This window comes from Colius striatus, chromosome 2, assembly GCF_028858725.1.
Source record: "Colius striatus isolate bColStr4 chromosome 2, bColStr4.1.hap1, whole genome shotgun sequence".
In the NCBI taxonomy this organism is placed as follows: domain Eukaryota; kingdom Metazoa; phylum Chordata; class Aves; order Coliiformes; family Coliidae; genus Colius; species Colius striatus.
Window position 1 is genome coordinate 86,555,048 of NC_084760.1, and position 13,729 is coordinate 86,568,776.

Here is a 13,729-nt window from a genome sequence, read left to right on the forward strand (position 1 = left end):
TTTATATTATCCTTTGTAACTTCCCCTTAAAGAAACAGCTTATCAACAAGAACATACAGGAAGCAAGAATCTGGGAAGAAAGTTGTAACCTAGGCCAAGGAGAAGGAGGAAGACCCTGTCAGGAGTTGCCAAAACCAGTTTATATTCGTAAAAGAAGAACAAAATGAAGAACAAAAGACAAACCTTAAACTCAAGTTATTTAATAGAGCAATACTGATTGCTTATGTTCCAGTCATGAACATCTACATATTAATCTTTTGAGAGGTAACTGTATCTACTAATGATAGACTATCTGAACAGAACTCATAGAAAAAAAAAAGGCCTTTGTTTTGTTTCATAATATCCTACACTTACATGACCAACTTCAGATTCAGCATTAATTATATTTAATTAATATGCTACATTTAATTACATACCAGGGGTAGCAGCTCTGGAAATTTATATGCCACTTCAGTTTTACTCAGCAAAACATGCAAGCCTACAGAAAGACATGAAGAAAATATAAAATATTGTGTGTAATGCAATGTATAATTTGAATTGGACAAAAAAGGTCATTTAATTTACTATCAGACACAGCTACAACTTTCTGGACTTTGCTACAAGTAAGTTAGCTGTGTAGCTCCAAGGATAAATCTGCCATTTCCCAAAGAGATGCACTAAGCATACATTTTAGGAAAATTAATTTTCCAAAAGTATTTGTATAAAACTTGCAGTGTAAGTGAGGGTTTTGCTTCTCTTTTGACCCTTTCCTGTCTCCTCAGTGACAGCCAAGAGTCCTTGGTCTGTCAAGGGAATTTATCAAAAACAGATACTTCATCCTTTCTAGCAAGACTTAGAGGTTTATAAAATATCTCAGGAACTATAATGAGGTCCCTACAAAATACATAAGGATTTTATGGTTTGTTTTATTATTCGGGTTTTGCTTAAAGATTAAAACATTGAAAGTTATTTCACACTGAGCTCCATACTATTTGACCTAAGAATTACCTTTTTCATTTCATTACCTCTGAACCTATTTTTAGCATATGACTTTCTGATTCTGTTAACTAAAATTTATCAACCTTATTTTCAACACAACTCAAACAGAAGAGGCACAATATAAAGAGAAAGATATAGCTTAATTTTCTGGTGACACATCTGTTTGATAAATCTGTTCTAACAGAACTGATTAGTCTATTCAATCTGACAGCTAAACATATTTCAAAACAGTCAACTATAGTCTATATTTTGTTGCATTTCTTTTGCATCACTCAAGTGACAAAAACAGCAGTAACTGCCTACAACACACCTCACTGAGAAATTCAGAGGCATGAGGCAATCTCTCCCAGGCCTGAAACAATAACAACGCCTTGCCTAAAGGTGATCAAACCGCTAGAAAATGGCAAAAACGCATCCCGTTCATCCTTTAAATAACTGCTGTGTGGTTCCTGATGTACACAGAAATAAAAATCACATTTATACATTTTTCATTTCCCAAAATATTTTTAAACTAGCTCATACCTGCAAGTAAACGAGAAACTGGGAGATGAATGCTAACTTTTTCCTGAGAAACACAGTATCTGATGGTCTCAACTGAATGTCCACACATACTGAGAACAATAGGCTGCTCTCCGTCAGTAAAACCACTATGACACTGCATCAATACAGTCAGGCATTTCTTGTAAGCTTCAATTAACACTTTTTCCTAAAAGAAAGACCAAAGTTTACAGAGATATTAATAAAGACCAGAGCTCTGAAAAATAGAAGAATCATAGAATGGTAGGGGTTACAAGGGACCTTTAGAGATCATCTAGTACAACCCCCCTGCAAGAAGCAGGTCAATCTAGATCATGTTGTACAGGAACATGACCAGGCAAGTCTTGAAGACCTCCTAGGAAGGAGACTACCCTCCCTGGGCAGCCTGTGCCAGCGTTCCCTCACCTGAACAGTAAAATAGTTTTTCCTTATGTTTAAATGGAACTTTTTGTGTTCCAGCTTCATCTCATTACACCTTGTCCTGTTGCTAGATACAACAGAAAAAGGGTATGTCCCAATCTCCTAACACCCACTATTTATATACTTATAAATATTAATGAGATCCCCCCTCAGTCTTCTCTAGACTAAACAGCCCCAGTTCCTGCAGCCTTTCGTCATAAGGAAGATGCTCCAGTCCCCTGATCATCTTGGTGGCCCTGAGCTGGACTCTCTCCAGCAGTTCCCTGTCCCTCTTGAGATGGGGAGCCCAGAGCTGGACACAGGACTCCAGATGAGGCCTCACCAGGGCTGAGTAGAGGGGGAGGAGAACCTCCCTCGACCTGCTGGCCACACTCTTCTTGATGCATCCCAGGATGCCATTGGCCTTCTTGGCCGCAAAGGCACATTGCTGGCTCATGGTTAGTTTATTGTCAACAAAATGTAATGGGTTTGAGGTTTCTACCTTTAGTAAGAGTCCTGCAAAATTAGTAAGAAATCCAAGAAAAGGAGTTGAATTAAGGGCGGCACAGATTGTGAAACTGATACCAGTTACGTCTGACTAGAAAAAACACTCACTAGAGTATTTTTATAGGTATTGACATTATGGGAACTTTCAGATCATTTTAGGCTAGTAAAACCTGCACATTAACTAACAGTGACAGATTCAAGCCAGTTTTAATGTTCAGTTATTCTAGGATTACTTGTTCCACAGCCATAGTTTACCACGCTGAAAGTTCTGTACTGCTAGAACTTGAACCATTTATGAAGTAGAAGCCTGATTTGTAATGAGGTAGCATTTGGTAGATCCAAGGCCTAGTTCTCTGTTTCCCTTCCTATGAAAATTACAACCTGATAGCGTTGTGATGATCACAATTTTCAGATGTCTGACAAAACTCTCTCTGCATTAGTTTTTTAAAAGGTTTATCCCACTCTTATGAATTGGTCATTCCAAGCTATAAAAGACATGTTTAAACATCTTGGCTTATGGCACAGTTACGTGTTTGGCTCAATTCTTACATGTATTAGTGTTTGGGGTTTTTCCCTCTTTGCATGGAAAACAATTCAAGAAGGAACTTACATCTAATGCACACCAGTCCTGCATCATTGAAATAACAAGTGTTAATTTCATTTGCAATGTAAATGCTGCTTCCCATTCTGGTTCCATTTCTATGTGTTGTCCCACTTGACGAGTGATGGGATCCATACCCTAGAATAAAAACAACTATGTGTTTCAACAATATATCACTGAAATACATTGACAACGTTACCATAAGTGAGAGACAGTGGTTACTTGTCCTTATAAATAATTACTACTGCAACAGGAAAAAATAAGTTTGTGACCATCTGAAAAGGAATTATAAACATCAAAATAATAACAAAAAAATAAAATAGGAACTGGAAGAGAATATTAGGACAAGAAAGGTTTTGTATATAAGCTCTAAATACTATTAACACCTGCAGACATTTCAGTATTATGAGTAGAATGTTTGCATACAGACATTATCTTACACAGCTTTGTTTTGAATTTTCTAGGGATGCACTATTAAATGTGGTTAAGTATTAACTAAAGACTGGGTGCTACAGTATCTCATCAGCTCTTGGCATAAGAAAATACCAGCATGATCCGAGGATTACAATATATGCAAGAGACTATCATTAACAGACTAACAAAAACTAAGTACTGGGATAGGTATGCTACTGAAGCACTGCAAGTCTGATTCTGACTTACACCTTACTGATCATACAGTCAATTTGCCCTTGTAAAAAGCTGCACTACTTCTAAAATATTCCTCTTAAAGTAACATAGCACATGAAAAAGCTGGGAAAAATAAAACCACCGAAGAAGTCTATTTGTATGTCAGGAACTATATATTACTCAGTACAAGGAGTAACTCTGCTGACACCTAAGTAGTAACTGGAGCTCCTTCTAGGCGGGCAAGTCAGTTAAGATAGACCAGATTTTCCTCACACACTTAACCGTGTCTCTTCTTTCTCTATAACTGCAAAATATGCCCTAAATGACATTTTTCTTTTTGAATTGCTCTCCCTTTTTATTGCCTTCTACAACAAACTGAGATGCTATGTTTCAGAAAAACATGAAAAAAAAAGTTGTACTGCACTAGTTATAAATGGGAAAGTACATTAGATTTCTTCCATTTTTATATCATGATAGCTAACTTTCTGCTTTCATTTTGCAAAATTTTGTAATTCACTGATTTACATACCTGCATACATTTGAGTAATTCCAAGAAGGCATCAAAACCCTCTAGAAACTTGTGCCTCAGACCATCTGACCACTCCGTTGGCTTACTTATCAACACATACCTGGATACATTAGAAAGATCCAAATATTAACTTTTTTTTTTTTCTCCTCAATTGATCAAACCAGCACATAGTTAATATACTTACTTGAGATCCAAAATAAGGCTCTGAACACGTCTGAATTTGAAAGCCTGCAGAGCAGTGTAACGTTCAAACTGAAACCTGCCTTGGATGTCACGGTGCCTTAAGTGGTCCATAAAAGTTTTGATGATAGTGGTCATGAGATTTTCTTCTGTGATTAACATTCGAGCCTATACCAAAGTACATCAAAACTTGCTGTAATTAACAGATACAAGCTAAAAAGAGTTTCACGTTGCATCATGAAGCTTATAAAATACAAGAATTTTAATCAAAAACAGTTATACCAATAACAGAAGAACATATTGAAAGCCAATCTTCACACATTCATAGAACAGTAATCTAGCCAGAAAAAACAAAAAAATCATAATCCCTTTCTTCAGATCTTTTCTGTATAGAAGTTTGACTATGGTTGGGCCTATATAACTATGGCACAAGACGTTTGTTATTATGTGTCTTATAATTAACTTGTACCTCCCTTTAACTATGGGTTGTCTCTTCTCACATAATTTAAGTATAAGCCCTTTAGGGAGTGACAGCTTCTCTGTTTTCTATTTACAAACTATCAAGAGCTGTGAAACGCATCTTCTAAACCGCTAAGAAGCTGTACAGTGCAATTTCCACATGGAAATTATGTGAAACGACTTATGATTCTCCTCAAGGGCCACTGCCTACATCCATGCATTGTAAGAAACAAGTAACAGGCATCACAAAGTCTGACAAAGATCATCTTCCACACCCAACCTAACCTAACCCAATCCTACATTAGAGTAGGGGGCACTAAGAAGTTACTGCCATCTCCTGCTTGTGAGCTGTTCCAGAACTCCTCCAATTTGGTTAGTCCTTGAAGTTCTCAGATCTCATGAGGATTTTATTATGTGGCTAGTAGATTCAAGAAGATTGGCAACTGATCTACCTCAAAAACACTGTGTTGGCTACAGCCTCTGGGTTTTACTGTTGCTAATGACACAGCAAAATACAACTGCCAATGCAGTAGAAAAAAAGATGAAAATCTAACAGTTAACATTTTCCCCTTAAAAATCACCATCAACACAACCACTCATCCTCCCTCAAACCAAAAAACCTTAGTTACTTAAGAGCTCAAACTCTTAAATTACTAACAACTGTTTGAAAATATTACTGGAGGCAGTGGGGTGGTTTTACATTCTTCAATTTATTAATTCAGTCAAGAAGTAGTGTCTCTAAATATATAAAAAATAAATCTTGATTCATATGGTAGGCGTTTATTGCAATTACTTTCATCTCATTTCCTCTAAGGAAATGTTTTAAATTCCTTTATAACTATTAATATTTTTTTATTCTATCACCTCATCTGCCAAGCACAAAAATAATACCATAGCCATTTGAATAATACTAGTTGGCTAAATCTAACTAGAGTCTGAATATGGGCCATATTCTTACTGTCATTATAGAAATTAAAAGATTTAACACCATATTGCTCTGAATCATGGAAACAAAATCATGTAGTCCTGTTGAATTCCTACAAATAGCATCTAGCCCCAGTAAACTGAAAAAGAACCTTGGCTCAGTATCATAATTTCCATTCTACTATTGAATTTTGTAACTGATTGAATTTGGAAGGAGTCTTTATTTTAAAAAAAAAACAATTCTAGCTATGAAAACAATCAGACTTTTACTTCCAATACAGTTCCAAAGTTTAATTTGTCTATTTTGTAATACAAGCAAAGCAGACTAATTTGGAGACCAGACCAAAAGACATTTCCCAAACAAGCATAAGCTGGTTAAAGACCAACAGTTAGTGAGCTCAGTGAAGCAACAGTGTCTAAAGCACTGTAACAAAAATTATCTGGAAACCTCAAAGAAGTCATTGTGTACAAGTACCAAAGGAAGCAGGGAATATCATGAGACCATTATTTCTTGCAGTTGTGTTGACTGGAAATTTCACATTATAAAATGGAATCAGACTGGTATGCTCTATAACTGTAATACGAAAACCATAATGGTGATTTCTAAATACAGTAACTGTAGCTCAGTATCAGGAGGAATTTAAATATTATGTGTGTATCTCTAAGTATTTCAGTACCTTTCTAAAAAAAAGTAAAAGAAAACCAAAAAAAGAAAAAAACAAAAATTCCCAGGCCACTCTGGGAAGCCAGACTTCAACTTTGCAATACTGAATGCTAAACTTCTAAACCTACAACAGTGTGTGTGGACTGCCAGGCTGCTGTGCAGCAGAAGTGCCCTGCATTTCCATAGTAATGTTGAGAAATCTGCAGTCTTGTTTCAAGAACCTCAAGTGGCTTGTAACAAATAAGGATTTCCTTTTGTGGTCTTTCAGTACTTACAAGAGAAGGCACTGTGAATATCTGTATCGAGAGGTCAGCAATTGAGAACTCTCTGTCGTGGTCATCTTTCATAAAATCACTCTGCAATCGCTCATAGTTCTATTAAGAAGGAGGCAAAAAAAGGCAAGGAGTGCCAACTATCAGTTTTTAAAAGAAAGACAGGCACTACTCACCACAGTAGGTACAGTGAAGAGTTGGACAGACAGAGCAGCCACCGATACTGCCCGCTCGTGATCATCCTCCATATAATCTCTCTGCAACTGCCGGTAATTCTAAACAACAAGGGGAAATTCACCTCTAATCCACACTGACCTGATTTTTTAAAACTTAAATGTCTGCTCTGGGAAACTTTAATGCCATGATAAAGGGAAAAGTAGCTCTTACGGATTACTATATAGGTATTTTGTACAAAGTACACAATTTAATCTGCTCACGTGTAAGATCTACTCATTCTCATCTTCGCAACAAAGGCTAATATTTTATTTTCTACTGAAAAAGTTATTTATCTTCAGCAGAGTGAGCAGAATTTTGCAGTGCTGATTTAAAGCATTTTGAATATTAGTTACTAATCAGCATAGCTGAATTTCAGCACTATTTCTGAGTAGTGCTACAACAGCTTACACCTCAACAATGAGAAGAGATTAGCTCTTAAGAAGTGATGCATAGTTGATGGTGAAGACAAAAACATCTGAAAAGCTTTAGTTCTGGGGAGCCTGGAAAGCCCATTTTCTTCCCAGGAGATGAGATGTCAGTATAGCTAATACTTTGAAGACAGAAATAAGGTAGTCAGCATTTCATGTCAACTATTCACTTTCAAAAAAAGAGGAAGAAAATTCTGGATAACAGCTCATTTGAAGCATTGTATGCTAACTAAACTCTCTTTGCTAGACAGTTTAAGCATTTAATGGCTTTTTGTAAGAAAGATACTTACTCTTGCAAAGCGAATAGCGAAAAGTTTCTTGTATTTCAAATCCATAAGTAGACTGCTCATGAATAACTGGTGATAGACATTTCTAGCTCCTGTCAAGAGAAAATAATGAAATATTCCATGTCGCTACTTTCTAATCAACGTATTATAAAAACATTTAGAAAAGTAAACTTGTACAGAATGGGGTAAGTGTGCATTTCAGAGCAGAAGCTGCTTTGATTAAGTGTGACAGGTGGTATCAAAGGACAGAAGAATACATGAAACAAAACTCTTCAAGTGGCATTATTTATAACTTCTGTATAAGAGAACACTGAGCTGTTGAATGGGAACAAACCTTCAAATACAAGGCAAGTCAAGCAAACCAGAACGGAATTCTATTCCTTCCAGAATAAACAAAGGATGGCCCAAGAAGAAAAAAAGCACACTAAGTCCTGAAAACTAAAATAAATTTTGCTAGCTGTGAACAACTCTGCAAAACAATCAGCTTAGCTACCTCTGAAATTCTAGTCTATCTGAGCAGTACCCCAGAAAATATTGACTGTATGTAGCTTGGAAATACACATACGTATGTAACATTTTTTTCTGTAGGTTTCTTTTAAACCTTAATGCAGAGTAACTATGGCATACGTGAAAAAGTAGAGAAATCTATTTCACTGTGAGGGTGATGGAGCCCTGGTACAGGCTGCCCAGAGGGGTTGTGGAGGCTCCTTCCTTGGAGGTCTTTAAGACTCGCCTGGACATGTTGCTATGCGACCTGATCTAGGTGACCCTGCTTCTGCAGGGGAGTTGGACTAGATGATCTCTAAAGGTCCCTTCCAACCCCTACCATTCTGTGATTCTATGATCTTGATGTTGATTAGAAATGAGAAAGTTACTCCTTGATTATATGAAAGACATTAATTATCCTCATAAAACTTGTATTAAGAATGTTGCAATGGTCCACAAAAGCAGTACCTTTCTGATAACAAGATTTACAGTAAAAAATAAATAATAATCTGAGTACCAGACAACCATTCACACAAGAAAAAGGTATTAGAAAAATAAAATATAAGAGAAACATTTTCTCCATACTGCATCCATTTTCCACCTTCTTTATTTCTTTTATCTTAAAAAGAAGTTAGCACTCTAGGATACCTGTATCTCAGAACTGAAGAAGAAAATACACTGCAAGGAGGGTAGCAATCTTCAAAATATTGTATTCGTGTTTGAATAAGGAAAGGAGAGATATATCATATCATTTTCTGCCTTCTCTTCGTGCTTCTGTTTCTTACACCTCATGCCCCTCAAGATATCAAATCAGAGACAGAATCCATGAGGGAGAAGACATTACCTCTACTTCCTCAAAGTAACAACTTTTCTGACAATCCCATTATATCAATCAGGCTTCCCAAATGTTAAGGGCTCTAAAATAACAAAGCAGTAGTTTCCACTGAATATTCTCAGAACACTGAAGAATACCTCACAAACTCTTAACAGATCAAAGCAGAAACCTCCTCCTTATCCTTATTCCTTATAAGAGGCATTTGGGTACATACGATATAAACGTTGAAATCCTATCAAGGAAACAAACCTCATATCACTCTTGTTTACTAAATTTCCCTTAACTACCACTGTCATCTATATATTCAAACCAGACTTAATTTCAGACTACTTTGAAAAGTTAGATCTAAACCCAACCTCATCTCCAAATGATCTCCTTATGATCTTGTCTTCAATGCATTTGGAATGCACTGTGAAGGGACAATTTTATCTTTAACACATCATAGTAAAAGTTATCAAACATTAGCTGATATGGGTAAAAAGAAAACTTCTAAGCCTAGCTTTCTTTACTATTTTCCAGAAAGTTGAGAAAACTCACCTTTCCACAGTTTAGAATCATACAGCATCAGCTTGTCCACCAGAGAAGAATTTTCACCATCTGGTCCCTCCTGTAAACCAACCTGACACAAAATTCGACGAAGGCCATCTTAATGAAGAGAAATTATATGAATTAGTGATAGCTTTACCACAGTCTTCTGCATTATTTTGCTATACTGAAATTCTCAGAGGATATAGTAGAAGCCACAGGGCACCCTTTTCCTTGACAACTGATTAAAACTAGTCATGTTTTGCTTAAAGAAACATAAATAGTTTATAACTTGCAAATTTCACACTAACCTTAGGGAACATTAGAAACTTTGTGAAAATTGTCAAGCACAACAATTTGTTTCAAAGTCATAAAATAAAAATGTGCTTTCTCAGAAATGCTGCTGGCTTACTAATGTAGGAAATGCTTATACAGCAATCTACTTTTCTAGGTTATATTTTTCCTGTTTACAGTCCTGTCAAAAGGAAAATATAATTTGTATGTAAACCAACTCATATACAAGATTTTTGTTTATACTTACTAGATGCTATTATTTTAAAGCTTCTCTACATATTTTTTCCTAATGGAAAGCAGTAATAATTGTTATTATATGAATGTGTAAATTACTATATGCTTGCAGACAAGCTTGCATCTGCAACAGAACACAGACAAGTTCATATTAACAATGCTCAACTTAGCTTTGTACTGCAAGTAATGAATATTCACTAACATAACTACACGACTGCACACAGTAGCCCTTATTTCTGCACCTCAGCTTCAGCTTCTTGGGCAGACTTGGCAATGGCTGAGTGCCATATATACCATATGCTGGACGTTGCACCTCTATACAGGCTGTGAGTCTGTATAGCAGTCCAGGGTTTGGGGTTTTTTGCCTTGCAGAATTCAGTTCCAATTACGGTTACAAAGGGCAACAAACTAATGGAAACTCCTGCATTGTTCAACAAATGGCAAATAGATATTTATTCCTAACATTTGCTAAAAATGATAGACTAGTCAAGCCTGTGACAAAGTTCCATAGTAAGGTCTTCCCTTTATTCACTAACTAGATTTTGACGCCCACTTCCTAACAATGATCCAACCTAACTGTGGCAAACCAGAAGACCCCTCCACCCGCCAGTCACCCTTTGGTCAGGCAGTTACACTTGGATGTCGCTAAGTAGTGCGATTCTATCACTCCATGTAACAGATGCACACTAACAGCCTGCTTAAAAGACTGAGCAGAATGGAGACATTTAGGGATGTTTGTTAAAAAGCTACAGGAAATACAACTTTTTCAAAAGTGCATTTCACAAAACCAGACTCCAGAACACACTGCAAGACTGCATCCCAAAGTGCAGCTGGGCATGTGAGTCACAGACAAAACATATGCATACTGCTTACCATTAAACATTTTTGCCCTTCTGAATCATAAAGGACACTGCATTTAATGAAGTGAACTCTGCAGAATTTTAGAACCACCACACACACAAATCAGACTGTAAATTCAATGCTTTCATCTGTGATTTGATACTCCATTAACATATTCATGTTACTTTTTTGCAACTGTAATTTAGTACTGAAAATTACTTTGGCATCTGACACAAACAACACAGCACAAAACTGGGCTTAAAGAGAATGAGAAAGACTGTCTGCCTACACATTACTCAGACAAAAATTTATCTGGTAAATATCTTTACATCTCTCCTTTTTATTAATATCTATTATTTGCCAGCAACACTGGCAAATTGTTGAACAAGCTGTTACCATAACTTTTCAAAAGCTTATGTATCCTGTGCCTGAAATCTTGGCTAGTTTTTCAACTATCAATCTAATAAAACATACAATCCTGCACCTATGCAGAATATATATGCAATATCACAGCTAAGTGTGCTTTGCTAATAATTCTTGTTAGCATTTACAGATGCACAGAACACAAAGTGCATTGGGGACTGTACCTACATTTCTACATACCAGCAGTTTGACACATTTTCCTTTTGTTTCCCCTCACACTCCACAACTTCACAACCTTATGATTCATCAGGATAAAGGAGGAACCAAGTCAAAACACAGAGCCTTCCCATGAAAATGATACTGTATTTGTTCATTCCTTTGAAGAAATCTTTCTAAATATCTAATTAATACTTCACTGGCTTATATACTTACCCAAAATCCTCCACACATCCTTGCATTTTCTCTGTTGTTCTACTTAGCAAAAAATCTGAAGCAATCACTTTCATCATCATTCATCAAATTACTTCTGAATAATTTTGTTTTATCTAATCAGACAGGTTATTTTCAGCTTACTGCATTCATTTAAAAAGAACTAGGGACTAAAAAATAGCTTGTTGGCATACAGCATTTGACAGCTATTCTCAGCTTCTGTTCAACAACAACTAAACAGAAAGTAGTATCTGAGAAGTCTAAGTATTGCTGGTAGCACTTTCATATGGAAGCTAGAACTCAGAACAGCATTCCAATAAGGGAAAATAGAAGGAAGTCTGACAAGCTATTAACAGCTTTGCCTTATATATTACATATCCGAACTAAGCACACAACATTGCTTCAGGAATTCAGCTTGCCTCACAAATATTCTCTAACTTAACTCAAAGAAGTCCAAGTTTGCCCACCTGAGTATCCAATAACACTGCCAAGCCACGTTAGGAGCTTCAGACCAAAGCTCTGATGGGCAACAATAGATGAATGCATAACTTGTACTTTCAATGGCTTTGTCTGACGACTGGTATTTCTCTTAAAAAGAAAATGAAAAAAGAGATAACACAAACAAGTGAGGATTGGCATATATTTCTGTACAGAAACATGGTATTTCTATGATTAATTTCACTAATTTATAATATTAATATATACTCTAATTGCTAACGTCTACAGAGGGGAAAAAACAAAACCAAAAAAGTCTGAATTATGTTTACCCTTTTAATATTTGAAGGACTTTATTATGCAATATTGGCATATTTAGGCCAATCCACTTTCCACTCTTGACCTCTTATCAACGTACATACTGCTCTGCTGCATTTCACTGATAAGCAGACCCACACACAACCTAAGACAGCCATGCACATTTGTTCCTCATGGCATGACATTCAGGTCTGCAGTTCACCAAGCAAAGAAACTGATTGTCCATGGACTATTTTCAAAAATTAAACAAACTTAAACTAAGAAAGAATTTCCCCTCATCTCTGTGTTAGAAACCTTAATAGTTGAACATTACACAAAAAAGCCATTTGTTCTTTAACTGCATAGGTGGCAAGTTAAAAATATTGCACAACTTTGAAGAGATGTTACTGTTTTAAAAATACCTTCAAACAGTTGAAGGGCAGTAACTCTAGCAGAAGTGCTTGGTTTCAGTGCTTGCAGCATTACACATTTCTTTTGATTAAGTACTGCACTGCAGCAGTTAAAGAAAAATTGACTAGAAAATATGATTCCCATGTTCTTAGATGTAAAAATCTTGTACTAGATAGGCATTAGGAACATATATATACATATAAAATACACATATGCAAAATGAAAGTATATTTGTAGTTTCATTTGTTTTTAATCAGTAACATTTTCCACAGCTCTGGCTGTGTGCATCCTCGTTAACTTTGCAGATGACACCAAGCTGGGAGGGTACATAGACCTGCTTGAGGGCAGGAAGGACCTTCAGAGGGACCTGGACAGGCTGGAGTGATAGGCTGAGGCCAATTCCATGAGCTTCAATAAGGCCAAAGGCCAGGTCCCACACTTGGGCCACAACAACCCCATGTAGTGCTACAGGTTTGGGGCAGAGTGGCTTGAAAGCTGTACTGAAGAAGAAGACCTGGGAGTGCCAATCAACAGCTGGCTGAACATGAGCCAGTGGTGTGCCCAGGTGGCCAAGAAGGACAATGGCATCCTGGTCTGTATCAGAAATATAGTCAGCAAAGCCAAGGAAGTGATTGTCCCTCTGTACTTGGTGCTAGTGAGGCTACACCTCGAATACTGTGTCCAGTTTTAGGCCTCTCATCACCAGAAGGACATGGAGGTGCTGGAGCGTGTCCAGAGATAGGCAATGAAGCTGGTGAAGGGTCTAGAGAACAGGTCTTAGGAGAAGCAGCTGAGGGAGCTTGGAATGTTTAGCCTGGAGAAGAGGCTGAGAGGAGACATCATCACTCTCTAGAACTACCTGAAGGGTCAATCTCTTCAGTAACGAATGATTGAATACGAGGAAATGGGTTTAAGTTGTGCCAGGGGAGGTTTAGATTGGACATTATAAATAACTTTTTCATTGAGAGGGTT

At 36.8% G+C, this 13,729-nt stretch overlaps 1 protein-coding gene across 4 annotated transcripts in view; it reads right to left on the reverse strand.

Moving 5' to 3' along the window:
- Positions 1 to 13,729, reverse strand: part of UBR2 (ubiquitin protein ligase E3 component n-recognin 2) — a 59,264-nt gene that overhangs the window by 30,085 nt on the left and 15,450 nt on the right. For 2 of the 4 annotated variants that reach the window (XM_061991354.1, XM_061991357.1), the window contains exons 8-16: positions 12,082 to 12,202; positions 9,467 to 9,574; positions 7,612 to 7,700; positions 6,681 to 6,779; positions 4,363 to 4,526; positions 4,179 to 4,278; positions 3,032 to 3,160; positions 1,501 to 1,684; positions 417 to 478 (exon numbers count right to left, since the gene is read on the reverse strand). In XM_061991354.1, coding sequence (XP_061847338.1) covers positions 417 to 478; positions 1,501 to 1,684; positions 3,032 to 3,160; positions 4,179 to 4,278; positions 4,363 to 4,526; positions 6,681 to 6,779; positions 7,612 to 7,700; positions 9,467 to 9,574; positions 12,082 to 12,202 — 1,056 coding nt within the window. Of the gene's footprint in view, positions 1 to 416; positions 479 to 1,500; positions 1,685 to 3,031; positions 3,161 to 4,178; positions 4,279 to 4,362; positions 4,527 to 6,680; positions 6,780 to 6,853; positions 6,953 to 7,611; positions 7,701 to 9,466; positions 9,575 to 12,081; positions 12,203 to 13,729 lie in introns of all 4 variants that reach the window. The other 2 variants (XM_061991355.1, XM_061991356.1) reach the window with 2 other exon arrangements.